Source organism: Pelmatolapia mariae, linkage group LG6 (assembly GCF_036321145.2).
Source record: "Pelmatolapia mariae isolate MD_Pm_ZW linkage group LG6, Pm_UMD_F_2, whole genome shotgun sequence".
NCBI lineage: Eukaryota > Metazoa > Chordata > Actinopteri > Cichliformes > Cichlidae > Pelmatolapia > Pelmatolapia mariae.
The window spans coordinates 36,939,332-36,956,769 of record NC_086232.1 but is presented as its reverse complement, the minus strand read 5'-3'; the positions used below and the strand labels follow the sequence as shown (position 1 = coordinate 36,956,769).

The window sequence follows — 17,438 nt, the reverse complement described above, 5'->3', positions numbered from 1 at the left end:
TGTGAGCTTTTATGACTCTCTGCAGAGCGTTTCTGTGTGCCTCAGTACCTCCTCTCTGTATGCACACTCATTGTTTTTCAGAATTCTGAGAAAAAGTCTGAACTTTTGTCTTTACTTGCCTTGGAAAAGAAAACTTAAAGTTGCCAGACAAGACTAGTTAAAAAAAAAAAATTAAAAATATTAAATTAAAAAAAAAGGTTGTGAAAGCAGCCTTCAATTCTAGGTAATTCCATTTAATTTAACAGCCATACTCATCTAAATATATTTAAATAAAGTTAGTATATAATTTATAAATATTTATAAATATTACAACCATTAAGCACTGTGATCACTGCTGTATCAAAAGAAAATGCCATCTATAATTATCAATATTAAGTCAACATTAATTAACCAAACACAAAAATGCTCTAGTAAACAAATTTGTTAATTCTTCTTGCTCTGAGGTGAGACTACTAACCGCTGCAACACCATGTCTCCCTATTACAGATCTGTGTAAACGCCCCCTCTAGCAAGGCACCTTTTCACCTCTGTAGACCTCTGCTCTTAATGTGCACCACATACTCCCACTTTACTGTTTCACTGCTTTGAGATTCCCACAATATCCTTCAAAGTTCAGCAGGTGTCATATAGGGTATTTTTTTTACTGCAAATGTAAAAATAGGTCAAATCTTCCTTTAAGGCAACTTTCTTCTGATTGGCTGCGTCTAACAAACCTTAGAAAGTTTTGAACAGCAGGTGGGTGTGGCTTCTGTGCTCACAGTCTGAGATTAATTATTTATGCCCTCACTAACATCATTAAGATCCAATAGCATGATTCTTTTGCTGACACGGGGCATTCAGAGCAGCCCGGAGTCTGAGCCCTTTGCTCAGAGGGATTATACAGACAGTAACCTCATTAATTGAAACTTAAAATGTGAAATGAATATCCACCATTGTAACAGTATATATAAAGAACTTGTACTTTTTTAGAATAATTTCTTTTATTCCTTGTTTTATACTCCACCACAATTTAGAGTAAAATATTGTAAAATTCAGTTTAAACTAATCAATTACTGCCTATGCAAGGTATCTTAGAGCGAGAGGCAGGGTACACCCTGGACAGGTCACCAGTCTGTTGCAGGGCTGACACTTAGAAGAGGACAACCATTCGCACCTATGGGCAATTTAAAGTTTCCAGTTAACCTATTCCCACTAACTGCATGCCTCTGGGAGGAAGCCAGAGTACCCAGGAAGAACCCGCGCAAACACAGGGAGAACATGCAAACTCCACACAGGAAGACCCTGGCCTGATGGTAGAATTGAACTCAGGAACTTCTTGCTGTGAGCCAACAGCGCTAACCACCGTGCCAACAATTCATTTTCATTTTCTTTTTTTTCCCCACCCATTTCATTTTAATGCAAGTCACACTGACGACGCCAGATGGTGCAGTTGGCATTAACGACTGTATGAAGATGAGGTGATGATTTTGAATCAAAGTGCTACAAAGTCTCAAAACATTTGAAAACTCAACATTTGCAAGACTGACAGTCATAAAAATAAATGAATGAATTTAATCAAGTTGTATTTCCTGTTTTACCTGTATTACCTGTTCATGGTGAGAGATTCATTAGATTAGGGCCATTTGCAGTTTTGGAGAACTGGTCAAACCAGGCTTTTCTCACTGTCCCGTATCAGGTATGATAGAGGTTACGCACATATCCACTGCATGTAGATGGGGATTACAGTTAAAAAAGAATTTGCATCTTGGTCCTGTTTTGGACCACAGAGAGCTAATGCTGAAGTGGGTTTTTTTTTTCAAGTCAAGTAAACTTCAGTGAATGGTTTATAGAATAAATGGCGGCACTAGTGGATCTTTTTTCCCCCCGCTGTCTTTACTGGCCTGGTGTGTTCATGCATGCAAGGAATTTAGTGAGTGTGTAGACACAAACATGACAAAAAAGTTGAGAAAAGATGGAAGCAACCAAATTATTAATATGATTATGACACTAAGAAATATAGTCTTTAGTCTATGTCTACTAGCGACTTGATTTTTAACCATATAGGACAAACAGTTTCTGTATACAGACAGTGCAAAGATCTGAATGTCAAGGTAGCTTAAATAGCACAAACCAGTCCCCCCCCCCCCCCCCCCCCCACCCCTTTAAATTTTTGTGTGGTGTAAATAAGTTTTACTATGTGCTTAAGATATTCACCTTCAATTAACATTCTATTTAAAATAAATAATTAAGGTCAGTCTGAGGTTTGAGAAAACAAGTGCAGGTTGAATCTTCTCAGTTTTTCCACATCCAGCCGATTTAATTACAAAGAAACATTACTGTATTAGATCAGAGAAACCTGTCAGCAGGCTCATTGGACTTTGGTGTAGGATAACTGTCCATGGCTGTGATGTTTATTAATGAGAAAGCTGTAAAACTGACGGGTCAGACATAGGGCTTGGATTAAATTGCACCTGCAACACAAAGCTCTCTATGGAAAAATACAGTGAAAGCGTAAAATGCACATGTGCTTTCTTTGCAACTTTTGCAATGTGCAAACCCATCCTGTGGGCTAAATTGAACTCTTTTGAGGGCAAGCTGTATTAGATGTGGCTTAAACATTAAATAAGTTGTAGGTAGTGTTTAAACACTGTGTTTAAACACTGCTCTGTTGGTATTAGGGGCCAAGAAACTATTGCCTACATCATTAAACCACCAAGGCAGGATGGAGCCATGCTTGCCATCCTATCATCTCGAAGAAGCCTGAACATTCTCCTTTGACATTTCTCAAGACATTTTTGCTCAGAAAAATTACAATTAAATACTTTGTTACTGTACTTTTACAGGTATCTGACTGTACTTGAATATTTATTTTTCTGACAAATTATTACTTTTACTTCCTACATTTTAACACAAATGTCGGTGCTTTCTACGGCTCAACAAACATCAGCAAATATCACACAAACTTTTTTATGGAGTTTGTCACACGCTGTGTCTGCTTTCTAAATGTACAGCTGTTGTAGTTCCCAGAATGAGAGATAAGGTCACTCAGAGAAGGGGAAAGATATAAGAAAGACGGGATCGGAGAGGAAGAAGAGCAGCTATAGTTAAAGGTAATGTCTGCCCATTGGCATTTGATAAACTGGAAATTTAAAGCTTACATGTAATGTCCTCATTTTTAATCAGGTATTGGGTGTGTATGTTATATTAGATATATATTATATCTGTTATTTTTGTTCACATTGTTAAACAAACTGTAAGTGACTAAGGTATACTAACTTAAGTATTTAAAGGTTGAATGAAAATACTCTGCAGTTTAGTTCAGAATAAACAGATTAGTTTGCTGTACTGTGGTAAATATGCAGTAAGTAACTGTGAATGGTTAATGTTGGGTTACATCAGTTGTAGCAGAAATAATTTTGAATTTAAGTTGACAATATTATGCTTAGATTCATTCTTCTGCCAACTTTATATTGTCTAACATAAAGACAGAATAAACAGTACGCTTTCAGCCAAGGGAATGGAAATTAGCCAAGATAGCTTGTGAAATATTGGGTTACATCTTGTTGAAATCAGCTGTGTAAGTCCACAAAGAGCCGGAAACCTCAGAGTAGCACCAGCACATGTCAGCTGACCACAGCCATTACACAAAGAAAATCTGCTAGAGTTCAAAAAAGAAATGATTATTAGTTTGGATACTTTTCTCCACGCTTAGCCACTACAAGCAATGTTAAGGTTCTCCCACCTGCTGAATCCCACTATGCTCGTTTTTCCGCTTAAATGTGGAGTTAGCACTGAACAAAAATAGCTGATAGGAAATGTCAGAGAACTTTTTGAGTAATCGGTACTTTTACCATCTTTCACCAGTGTATTTTTAACACGAATATCTGAACTTCTACTTAAATGATTAAAGTCTACACTTTTCCCCCACCTAGGAAAGTGTTTGAGGTGTGAAGAAGCTTCAGCCGTCGGTCTGTACGCTGATGCTGTTTCCTGGCTGCGTGCGTTTTCACGTGACCCCACGAGCGAGTGCGCCTCAGAGCCAGCGGTTGACACTTAAAGCAAAAGCAAACACAACAAGCAAACTGATTCACTTCGGCAGCGGACGCCTGTAATTTTCGAGGATGTTTTCACTCGGGGAGAAAATGGAGTTTCTCATAGGAAACCCATTTTCAACGCCGGTCGGACAGAGAATCGGTAAGCAGCTGCTTTTTAAAACCGCTCAGAGTTGTGTTCAAGTCGGTTCAGTTTGCTTCCATTTGTATATTTTCCATATTTTTCGTTTTGCTTTTAAAAACTCCGCTAACACGTGACAATGGCGACAAACCTGTTTACTTCCGGCTTTCGCATTTTATTCTATTTATTAATCAACTCCAAATTTGCCAGGAAAAATAAGATAGTTTTTACAGTCAATGACGCAGGAGAGGCGGGATTAATTCCCTTGGTTCTTCCACGTGATTGGTCGATATAAATTGAGTGGCAATTCATTTGGCGAATCCGGAAGCCGCTTGGTGTTCCTTCTCACTTCCTTAATCACTGATGTGTTACAGTTTCACACTTTATGCGTAAGTGTCAACAAGTGTGTGCCGTCACACATCTTATGAAGCATCTGCCATTTGCTCGTAATGGCACCGGGATAGTTCTCTTTATCCAGCCACTAAAAGCTCCCACAATCCACTGCAAGTGTAGATGCCTGCAAAGATGTGTAACATCAGGACAGTCATCGGTATTAAGAAAATGTCACACACCCACCTCATGCCTTCCTTCCTCTTATCTCATCCACTCACTTTCTCACATATAAATGTCAGCTACTTCTGAGGCAAATGAGAGCAGAATCAGCTGACAGTCACATGAAGTGGAAGGGAGCTGGGGAAAAGGAGTGGGAGGGAGGGGGTGAGGAGGGAAATGGAGTAAATGGGATTGAGAAGTGTGGGGAGTGTTGGAAAGGAATGAAGGAGATTTAGAGACTTATGAAGAGCCCGTGTAGGGTGGAGTGGGGGGAAAAAAGCAGGCTTTGATTGCAAAATAGTTTGGAGGATGCAGGATTTTTGGGGAAACCTTTCTAATCAGCTCAATGCTACAAATAATGAGTTACTGAAACGTTTATCAAGACAGTGTTATTATATTTTAAGTTTTTTGTTGGGTTAAAAAAGGGTGGGACCTTTTGGTAAAAGAATATGACCCATATTTTAATTTTTCTGTCAATTTATAGGAAAAAATACTTTAAAGAAAACACAACTTTTTTTTTTTATCTTACCCTGGAATTTAAAGTGGTCAGTCTGTCAGACATTGTGCATTGCTTTGTAAGAACTATTCTTCACTTTTCATATTTAATGCTGCACCTGCTTAGTCAACACACAAACAAACGCACAGCTCTCTCGTGTTTGCACCATTACATCCACTGATAAGGATGTCATCAGTAGATGTAATGTCTTTTTTTCAGGCTACTTTTGTGTCTTGTGGTTAACCAGCTTTAATATGCATGTGTCAGCTGTTTACTTTAGAGTTAATTTATTTTAATTATAAACCCTGACGTTTAGCTATCTTATAATGGGTAGCTGGATGGGCGGATACGTGTTTTGGCAAGACTCCTGCCCGTGTTGTAAAACTGACTGTCATGCATGTCTGATTATTAAGAATCATGTGCAGCTCAACTACATTAATGAAGTCTAGTCAGGCAACATTACACTGAGGATTTTTATCTGAAAGCAGTTACATATTTTGAGGTTCTCACCAGTGTTGTCTTCGTTTACGGCTTGAGAAGGCAAAGAGTTAGTTAGAGAAGCATAACTAAATAAGCTGTCAGGGGTTATTTTTAAAACAGACAAAAAGTTCTCATATCTCTGTGCAGCTTTTAGCTGTGCTTTTCTTAGTATTCTCATGAAGTTCCATATTTTTATTCAGCTTCTGTTACTATTACTGTCCTTAATAAATGGCACTAATCAGTAATTTTATGTGAACAGTGAATCGGATATCTCTGTGGCATGCACATAGTGTCTCATGTAGGATTTTATCTGTCACATCTTCACTTTTTTGCCTTTTTTTCTACTAAAAGCTCCAAAACCGACTCGACCTAGTCAGCACTAAACAGCAGACAGACACACACTTGTAATGACCTGGTAGACACAGAGGTATATTTGGCATGTGTATTTATGAAGTGTTAATAAGTGTGTTAATAAGGTATTAGTCTGCTTAAACGATATCGATTTTACTGTATGTTTCCCAAAACAGGCCTTAAAAATCAGTTAACCCTGGTTTAATCTGTGCTGTTGCTATTTAATTCCTAGCATAATGAACACTACGGTATGCAAATGTGTAAACTGTTTCCCATTGTACCTGATAATTTTTTTTTAAACCCTCCTCGTGAAAGCAGAGCATAAAATGATCACATGGTGACCTTTCTTTTATAAATATAGACCATTGGTGCACATTTTTGTCTTTTGCATTATGATCAGTAGACCTTCAAGTCTGGTCTGTGAAACAGAAATATTGAACCCTTAAATGTGTTGTGTTATGTCGATGTCATGAAAGAAGGGGGAAGTCTTCTGTTTACTGTGATTTTTCAGATATTCCAATTTCAGTATTATCATATTAAATGTAGTTTGATCTCATTCCCTTCCTGTTGACAGAGCAAGCGACCAATGGATCGCTACAGTCGGAAGACTGGGGGCTCAACATGGAGATCTGTGACATCATCAATGAGACAGACGAAGGGTAGGGATGATGTTATTTGTTGTGTTGGGGTGTTTTTGGTCTGTCAGTGAAGCACACAGGCAGGAAGAGACAACAGTTGTTCTATTAATTCCTTATTTCTTGTTTTCTCTGCACAAGTCACATTGAAGTCAAACTTGTTATTACACATGCTCATTATATAAAAATTTTAGCTTTGTTTATAATAGTATTAGTAATAATAATTGACACAAACTAATAAAAAGTTTACATTTGTTTTTTTAATGACTTGAAGAGATGAATAGCTAAGGCAAGTTATGTAAGCATGTCTCCTTGTTTTGCTTTTGCATTACTGTGTCACTTCCTTTATGGGTTTGTTGCTACTTTCGGTGCTGGTTGTCACCATTGACCTACTTACGTCTAACACGGTCTTCTAGTTAATTACGCACTTTGTTTTCTGCTGAGAAAGCCTCTCTTGACACATGTTTTTCTGAAGGTTTCCTGTTATAAGGGACTTTTTCCTCCCCACTGTCACGAGGTACATGCTCACGGTGGATAGTTTGATTGTTGTATTATAGGCTCTTTACCTTCCAATATCAAACACCTTAAGAAGACTGCTTTTGAAAATTTGGGCCATATAAATAAAATTAATGAAACTGAATTGAAAGTAATTAATTCAGAAGAGACAGAACAGGTGAATAGGGTTAAAAATGTAGGTTACCTGTCCCAGTTAAGACAGTTATATTTTTTGTTTTGCTAGTTTCTACCCCTCAGCTGTAAAAGGCTAATGGGGTATTGTTGAGCTCATCCCAGCTGTCATGTGGCATGAGGCGGGGCACACCCAAAAGTACAATGAACCTAACATGCATGTTTTAAAGCTTTCGTGAGATTTTAAAGGAGGAAAGATTTTAACATTTTATGTTATCAGTGTTAAAGGTTTTTGTCACTGCATAAATACTTGTGGTAGCAGATAGTCAGAGAAAAATCAATTTTCACCATGTCTATGGAAGTACAAACTTCAATGAATGTAAGTGCGACTGAACTGAAAATTTACAGTTTACAGATTAAAAAATTAGCTAACAGATATGACCATGAAACCGTGAAATTATACGTAAATATGTAAATAATTTTCAAACATGTACTCATTTCATATATATAGTTATTTGTCCCCTATAAATAACTATATATATAGTAGATAAATTGTGGAGAAGTGCATTTTAATGTGGAGAAGTGCATGTGCATTTTCTTTGCACTCGTGTAGAAAAAACAGGTTAAAGCAGCAAAACAAAATCTCTAAATTCTCCATTACAAAATAAGTTATTATGTGTAGTTCTGTCAGAGAAAACCCCTTTTTAATTTAATAATCTACAGTCTTCTGTTAATGACTTATGTTGCATATTTTTATTTTTAAACTTTATTATGGATAAGTAAAGAGACATCATGTGATGCTTTTCCCCCAGGCCGAGAGATGCAGTTAAAGCCATTAAGAAGAGAATAGTAGGAAACAAGAACTTCAGAGAGATTATGTTGGCTGTCACTGTGAGTAATTGTCTGTCAAAGATTGTATGTTTTTCTTTTTGTGTTATTTGTTCTGTCACGGCCTGTCAGATGTGAGAGGAATATTTTGAAGGTCAAAATGATCTTTGTCCTGGTTGGCTGTTATCCAAGAGGAGATGATTTCTGTGTTTACTTGTGCAAGTAGCTCAGTTAACTCGGGTCTTAGTTAACCCATTGATGTCATGCTAGAGAGAGAGAGACTTTCATTTTGGTGCAGCTAAAATCACGTTTTTTATATGTTACGTGTTGTGTTGATTTTCTTTTCTCTCATATAGGTTCTGGAGACGTGTGTGAAGAACTGTGGCCATCGTTTCCACGTTTTGGTTGCCTCACAGGATTTTGTTGAGGGGGTTTTGGTTCGTTCTATTCTGCCCAAAAATAACCCGCCCACTATCCTCCATGACAGGGTCCTCAGCCTCATACAGGTATGTGCATGACCGAAGTGTTTGTGCACAAGTGCAGTGGTGTCAAACCCTACAGCCTGGGGGGCAGAATCGGCCCAGCAAAGACTCAAATCCGGCCTGCTGAATGGCTTTGGAAAATATAAAGGAGGGCATCAATTTTTTGACTTTTTTGAAGCTTTACAATCCCACCACCCCCACAGCCACTTATACTACACCAAAGTATTTAATCAGAATCAGGATACTTTAATAATCCCAACAGACTGAACTAATTAAATAATACAATATATTGCAAAGTTTAAAAATGTAAGGAATAGCACTAATATATACAAATCGCTCAATTATAAATATCAAAGATATTACAGAGGATATTACTCAAGATCAAAATGGGCTGTATGTGGTCCTCGATGTAAAATGAGTTTGACATCCTGGCACTAGAGCTTTAGCTTAAGATGATTTGTATAAAAAAATCAATTGCCACTGTTTATTTTATTAGTCAATTCAAATTAGACAACCTAACAGAATCGCTTTTTGCTTTTTTTTGCTTACATCGACTTCAGGTTAACTTAAAGAGGTCAAAATATTTACATTGTGAGGCTGGAATCAGTCTCACAGACTCTGTTATGTCTATGGAAATGTGCAACAGTGTTATCTTTAATGCTCACAATCCAGGTGTCTACATTGATATGTACATTCCTCTGCTACATGGTCAGAGTCCTTGTGGGTAATCATAAACAAAGAGCGCTAACATTAACATCTCAGGCCTAGAAATGCTGTAGGACAGTACACTTCTGTTCTATGCATGTTGCCTTTTATGTGTTGTTCTATGTGTCACTGGATGCAGATTTAGGGGTCAGTCATCTCTTTACAATCTGTTACATGCTTTCTTTCATCTTCAGTCATGGGCTGATGCATTTCGAAGCTCTTCCTCCCTGTCGGGGGTGGTACATGTATACGATGACCTAAGAAGACGGGGTCTGGAGTTCCCCATGACAGACCTGGATGCTCTGTCCCCTATCCACACTCCAAATAGGGTGAGACTATCTTCCAGTGAAAAAACAAAAGACCACTTGAATGTTTGGATAGTTATTGTACCGTACCTCTCTGACAAATCTTGCAGAGTACCCCAGAAAATGGAACCGCTGAGATGCCCCCTGTCACTGCTCCTACAAATGAGTTACAACTGGAAGCTGCTTCAAGCATTTCCAGTCAGAATACATCACCTTCATTTCAGCCCAGTGAAGGACCAGTCTCACTTACTGCAGAACAGGTTCCACTGACCAAAAACACCTCTCATTGTATATAGACTGTTTCTGTATCTGAAAATGGCTTATCTTATTTTTATGTAACATTAATACATCACTGTGGCCTTTCTAGCAGCGTTTGACTGCTTTTTGTATTTTTCTCTAATCTAGGAGCAGAAGCTACGAAGTGAGCTCGATTTGGTGAGAGGAAATCTCAAAGTGATGTCTGAAATGCTAAATGAGCTACTCCCTGGACAGAGCCAGCCAGATGATACACAGCTGCTACAGGTCTGTGTGTGTGTGTGTGTGTGTGTGTGTCAGAAGTGCCTTTAGGAGCTGTGGACTGTGAATATAGTATATTTGCTGTTGCCAGTTTAAGGACCTAAATTGTGTTCTAAAATCAATGCACCATATAATTTCCTTACAATATTCTATTGTTGTACATTTGTGGTATTTCATCCATCCATTTATTTTCAGCCTCTTATCCAAAGTCAAATTGCAGTGTCAAAAAGCTAAGAAGGAAATTGCAGAATATCCTATTCCTTAGGAACATTTTCTAGTCCCTCCTGGGGAGAAGTTCTCAGTCTGCACTACCTGGGTGAGACTGAAAAACCTCTAAAGGGGAGTGTCCAGGAAGCATCCTTATCATATGCTGAACCACACAATTCCTTTTTGACACAAAGAATTGTCACCTTAATGTGGTTGAGGGGTTTCTCTGCTACTGTGATCCTAGGAGCATAACTTGGACACATCTGAGCTCCACCACTTTAACAATGTAATGATGTATACTTTATTGATTCCTGTGGAGAAATTACTCTCTGCGTTTAACCGATTCACTCAGTGAAGCAGTGGGCAGCCACCGGGGAGCAGTGTGTAGGGACAGTACCTTGCTCAGGGGTACCTTGGGGGATCCAAACCCCCGACCTTCCGATCATGGGGCCACCACTCTACCTACTGAGCTATCACTTTGGCCACTCCTTGAGCCAAATTGGATGGGAAGCTCACTGCTGAGTGTCCAGTGGCCTAGCCTTAAGCCATGGGGCCCAGCCATTCACAGCCCAAATGGGCCCACAGAGATTGGCTTTGAGGTTGGATGCATTTTGAAATGTGTGGGCATCATGACCCCCGCATTATAGACTCTGGTGATATTGCTAATTGCAGAAAGGCAGTTGCACTACTCAAAAGCTTATGGTGATGATGAACTAGGTGTTCCTCCAAGAGGCAGTCAAGTGTGTGTTGAGTGGCCAGGGAGGTGTTGGAGCTCCCCACTTTTATGCCCCTTTTCTACATTTACTTTTAGGTCACAGATAACAGTATCCACATTTCAATCAGCCCTGTCCACTGTAAGACATTATTTGTGAAAAAAGACAAACATAAAATGTTTTTGTATATTATTTCACATAGTTTAGTTCCTGTTGTGACAAGACCACATTAGATTACCAACACTGACTGAAAGGTTTCAGAGGTGTTTCAGGTTTTAGAGTGATTGTTTTCCGTCCTTTAACGTCACCAGTCTAAATCTAAATTAATGTTTAGCTTTATTATTTTGTTTTTACTGAAGTGCACGTTTGCTTTGATGTTTCATGCCGCCTGTAAAACTGTTGCCTTTAGTGTTATCTAAGTTTAGAGCATAACTCATGTTGTTGTCAAAGGATTAAAATCAGGATGAAAACAAAACATGAAAGTAATTTTTGATGTAGCAGAATAATACCAATGACTGAAAATTATCTATTTAAAATCACTCTGTCATTTGGGGACAAAATAATTAGAGTTTTCTTTCCTCCTCTGTCCAAGCAGCAGCTGTTCTCTGTCTGTAAGAGCATGCAGACTCGGGTGGTGGAGCTCATCCCTCAGCTGCTGGATGAAGGATTTATTGAAGAGCTGCTCGTGGTCAATGATGACCTCAACAACGCCTTCATACGCTATGAGAGGTGCATGTTTCAGATTTTATTTGTAAGGCAGTGTTGAGATGCAACCACAGTGTGCTCAAAAGTGTGCTGCAATTGTTTTTTAGGTTTGACAGATTGAACAAGGCACAGATTGGTAATACACAACAGGTAAAAGATCCTCTTGTTTAATTTTCTTTAATATGACGTGTGCTGCACCGTGTGTCTGAAAATAGTAAACTGTCATTTAAGCAATAAGTATAAGCTCTCTCCCACTTTTCAGAGCTCTTCAACAAACCTTATCAACCTCAGTTCTGAGCCTTCCACTGTGAGACAACCAGCTGTCATTTCAACAACCAGCCAACCAGCCGCCAGCACCAGTACCAATCAGCAGCAATCAGCCAATCACAGTCAGTAAACTTTGAGTAACTTTGAGCTTCAGTTCAAAAAACACTATCTTTTCCTTATCACGTTTCTTTGAAGTTGTTGGGAAAACAACCACTTAGAAAATGGGAACTATGATACTCAGAAAATCTGACTACATTCACACATTTAGGCACTTCTGACATAGTGAAACTGCAATTCCTAGAATTTAGACTACAAAAAAGGGCATTTTGGATACTTTGCCCTGTATGTTTTTACAAAAACAACCAGTGAAAAATGTGACTTTGTTACCAAAGTTCGAATTTTAAAGCAAAGGGAGTAAATTGAGTGTAAAGTGAAATCAAATGGTTCTCACACTAGTTGCTGATCTTGTTCATATATCACTTCTCTTTATGCTGGAGAGATGTTCCAGTATAACCCTTGTTTTACTGAGGCTTCCTGTGACTGAAGTCAGTTTAATTAATTATCAATCTAAAGACTAGAAATACAGCAATGGACATTTGTCTGTGTAGTTTCTTAGACGTCCAGGTCATGACATTCTCAGGAGCTTGGAACAAAAGCAACTGGACTTTTTAAAAAACTGTTAATATATTTCACCTCTCATCCAAGATGCTTCTTCAGTAATAAAACCAAAAGGTGGAGAGTCCCAGGTATTGATATCCTAGTTGGGGTTGTCCCGTGGGAGGGTCGTTAACCCATTATCACTCATGTACATTATCACATGAACCAAGGTGTGAAAAAAGGCGTGGGTCATTATCACCGGAGGTTTCGGGTGAAACCATTGTGAGACATTGCCTTACCCTGTCATGTGGTCTATTGACGTCACCTGACACAAGACGTGCGTGGAAGTTGAGCCATCTGGGAAGGGATTTCATGATTTCATTGTAAGTGGGTGACAGTTGGTGTCATAAACCACCCCATGTTCGTTCACAGTGGACATAGAGGGCGTCTTTTGCTCCTCTTTCAAACCATCTGTCTTCTTGGTCCAAATGTGAACATTGGCATCTTTGAAAAAGTGACCTTTATCCTTTAGATGCAGATGTACAGCTGAGCCTTGTCTTGTTGAGATAGCTCCTCTATGTTATGCCATGTTTCTATCCACTGAGTTGATGTGAAAAGTGAAGGGTTGGAGTAGGTGAAAGGTGAAACCTCTTCATGAAACTTAAAGTACTCCAGTTGTTTTTTTTCCCCAAGCTCCTAAGAAACCAATGAACATAATTAATGCAAACTGAAATATTGCAAATCTGAAAATCCCTGTGATTATGATTACAATTAGTTTACGATCTTAATTCAAAGAGCTTCCTTTTAAATAGTGTATATAAATCTGTGTTCCTTAGGCAAGGCGTTAACTTCATAAGAAGCAGATCTTACTGCAGCAGCGTGATGCTCATACTTCCTGTGGGTTAAACATAGCCTGTTGGTGAAGTTTCATAACATATCATCAGGTTATGATATGAAATGATAAACATCCTAACAATTAACACTTACATAATATTCTGCATAATAATCTGCATTGTTATTGTTTTGGGGAACTGTTGGATAGTGTGTCGCTGAAAGAATTTTGGGAGGGCATTAGCTCCTTTCCTTTCATAAAGAAAAGGAGATAATATTAAATAGAAGTAATACAGGAAGTGCTGAATCACCTTTTTTAGTGTTTACAGTATCCGAGCAGATCTTTTAATGGCAGCTCTATAGAAGCCTCTGGGTAATTGTGCTCCTTGAGCAAAATTGATTATTCAGCTGTAGCCTTTGTCTTATGATTGGTAAAAACAGGATACTGTGGCTGAACGTCACATGGGCAGGGAATGTTTAAAAATGCATAAGCTCCATGTTGACCGGTGTCACCTCATGTGATGAAGTGCAACAACAATGGTTATAGGAACTTCTCTTCTGTAACTGCTGTAACTGTATGCTACTTCTGCTTAACATTTTAAACATACGTTTTTGAAAACATGGTCAAATTTAATACAATTTTGTTTTTCTCTAAAGTTATACCACAAGTTTAATTAACAGCAATTAGATAACAAAGTAAATAAAATGAGGACTTCTGCATTGCAGATGAAGAGGAGGAATTTGACATGTTTGCCCAAACCAGAGGCAGCTCTCTGGCTGACCAGAGGAAAAGGTGAGTGTTACTTACTTTTGATGGATATAAATGATATCATCACCCCCTCTCCATTTTATATGTTAGGGATCTGCATGCCACTGATAACAAGTCGATTTATTAATGTTCTAGATAATGAATCACATTTATACTTATCAAAACAATACCTTCAGGCCCTGACAATTACAATCTTCCTATCAGAGCTGTTTTTAATTCTTAACCTTAAGCTAAGTTTTGAATTTTGGACAGACTGTAAGCAAATGCACTTTATTAGAAACACAGAGACTTTAACAAAGACCTTTCCAATAAGGAAATCCAGCAGGCCTTGTCACCATTTATATTTAACAACTAGTAAATGATTTAGAGCAGCAGTCCCCAACCTTTTTTGCACCACGGACCAGGTTAAATTTCAGACAATATCTTCACAAACCGGCCTTTAAGGTGTCGCGGATAAATACAACAAAATAAAATGATACGAGCAAGACAAAAACTGTGGTATTTTGTAAATATAATAATAAATGCAAATTCAATGTGTAATTGATAACTTTATTAGCAGCATCTTTCCTGAAATGCGCCAACAACATTGAGAGTAACATCCTCCTCTCTGCCCCTTAATGCTCTTTGGTCGCTATGGTAACACGTAAATATTTCTTTCAAAGTAAGACACACAACTACAACACGGGAAAAGACCCAGGGAAACCGAGTTAACAATAAAAACCCTGAAAACCATAAATTTCACACCCGAGCCTCAACTCTTGCGGCCCGGTACCAAACGACTCCGTGGCCTGGGGGTTGGGGACCGCTGATCTAGAGGATTGTGTGGGAAAAGCACAGTAGATCAGCAGTTTCTGAAACACATAGAGCAGGGGTCTCAAACTTAAATTAGCTGTGGGCCACTGCTGGCACTGTCATCTCATGTGAGGGCCACTTTAGTGTTCACGTAGTACAAAAACCCCCAAATAAACAAACAAGAAAACGCCCACAAATATTTCCGAAAATGTAGTGTTTTGTTTGTTTTTTTTAAAATTTCAAATATTTTATAACAAGACAAAACTGCAAATGTGAACGCAATATTTTTTTTTCACTCTTAACTAACTGAAGCCATTTAGTTAATTGAACTACCAAATAATCAAATTGTTACTCTCTTTCCGGCCAGACACGTGGCAGCACTTCTGCTATAATCTGCTATAATCTAGTCTAATCTAATCTATAAAAAAATCTATACATTTTTTTTTTGACTGCTAGTGAAAATTATTTTCTTTACAAATAATTCTCTCACTAAACTAACACAGCCAATCCCTCAACATGTTTGTAGTTTCTGCTCATAATACCTTCATATTAAATAATTTTTTGCTTTTAAAAAACAACTTATTTTAACATTACTCCCTAACAAAAAAGTAATTTCAACGGCAAAATTCCATTATATTTCTTCATGTCAATGTACAGGCCGCAAGCAGGGGTGACGTGGGCCACAAGTGGCCCCTGGGCTGCGAGTTTGAAACCCTTGACTTAGCGCAAGGGTGGGCAACTCCAGGCCTCGAGGGCCGATGTCCTGCAGATTTTAGATGTGTCCTTGATCCAACACAGCTGATTCAAATGGCTAAATGACCTCCTCAACATGTCTTGCAGTTCTCCAGAAGCCTGGTAATGAACTAATCATTTGATTCAGGTGTGCTGACCGAGAGTGATATCTAAAACCTGCAGGACACCGGCCCCCGAGGCCTGGAATTGCCCATCCCTGACTTAGAGGAACCCATCTGGTACCAACAGCCATGCATTGTTTAAAGTCACTTAAGTCCCCTTTCTCCACCGTTCTGATGCTTGGTTTGAACTTCAGCCTACTTGTCTACACGCGTAAATGCAGTGAGTTGCTGCTATGTGATTGGCTGATTAGACATTTACAATAACGAGCAGTTGAACAGGTGTACCTAACAAAATGTCTGAGTGTATTTTTTATGTACTGTATATGCCTGATCTGTGTGTGGTTGTGTGTGTTCAGTGTTAGGTATGAAGATCCAGGAGCTGTAGAGGGCCTGGCTGGAGCTCTTGATACCAGGCTGCAGGTCACAGGAGGAGGGTGTACAGCAACAGTAAGATGCAGCTGGATTTTGTTTGGAGTAATATCCCTGTTTTAATATTACAAATAAATAAAACTCAGGGTCATTTAATTTCTTTTAGATTCCACCAGCGACAAACTCTATGCAGAATGATATTGACAAATGGTTATCTTCTGATGTGGTAAGAGAACACGTGTGTGGATGGATAGATAGATAGATAGATAGATAGATAGATAGATAGTAAAAACAGGGTGATAATAACATGACATAATCTTTATTCTTTGTCTACAAAAAAGCCGGAAGAGCAGTCTTCAGTTTGTGAGGGAGTTTCCAGTGAAGGTATGTCTGGTCCTGTCGCTTCTTTTGAGTAATGATAATATTTTCAGACACACACAAATATTAAATTATACGTGTCACCATTTCAGAGTTTGATAAGTTCCTGGAGGATCGGGCGAAGGCGGCAGACGACAGCAGCCAGACGATTCTCAATGTGCCATCTTCCACACCCAGACGGCCACCACAATCTAGCCAGCAACAGGATAGCGCACATGATCATCTTTTCTCACTCTGAGTGTGTGAATAAGCAAGACGACAGGATGGAGGTCAACACAGGAGTATCACAAACTGAAATATGGTTACATTCACACGTATAGTGTGCCAGGTCGGGTTTTTTCTAAAGGACTCACTCACACACACACACACACACACACACACACACACACACACACACACACACACACACACAGATGAAACCTGACACTACAGAACTGCTAATCAATCAGCTTGTTTCATAAATGCTGTATTTCTCCGTTAATTCTGCTGTTTGTTATCTGTATGTGCGTTTATACAATTTTATGTGACTGTATTTATATGTAATATTATAACATGGGCAAAAACTGGATGTTTAGTATAATGCAGAAAATATACTTGATATTACACCAAATGTGCCTTTGATCCATAATGCTGATTTTGTGTAGATGAAAATAAATGGGGCATTTGCCCCATGAACATTTTTCATGTGGTCTCTTTTTAAAATATTTTACTCCTTAGTCCAGTGATTTACACACCAACTTTATCCAATGAATATTTCATTGATAACCCATTTAAAGTTGGCACTTTGCAAAAGATGTTGAAGTGTGGAAATTCTGGTACGTGACATT

The 17,438-nt window shown here is 38.6% G+C and overlaps 1 protein-coding gene across 1 annotated transcript; it reads left to right on the top strand.

Moving 5' to 3' along the window:
• Nucleotides 1-4,001: 4,001 nt before the first annotated feature.
• On the top strand, nucleotides 4,002-17,252 carry LOC134628737 (target of Myb1 membrane trafficking protein-like). The gene is made up of 15 exons (XM_063475492.1): nucleotides 4,002-4,173; nucleotides 6,606-6,690; nucleotides 8,106-8,184; nucleotides 8,478-8,627; nucleotides 9,503-9,637; nucleotides 9,724-9,873; nucleotides 10,019-10,135; nucleotides 11,645-11,778; nucleotides 11,862-11,904; nucleotides 12,017-12,143; nucleotides 14,176-14,242; nucleotides 16,221-16,311; nucleotides 16,400-16,459; nucleotides 16,575-16,617; nucleotides 16,704-17,252. Exons 1-15 carry the CDS (start codon nucleotides 4,101-4,103, stop codon nucleotides 16,847-16,849), a joined length of 1,500 nt encoding a protein of 499 aa, XP_063331562.1. The 5' UTR covers nucleotides 4,002-4,100; the 3' UTR covers nucleotides 16,850-17,252.
• Nucleotides 17,253-17,438: the final 186 nt, after the last annotated feature.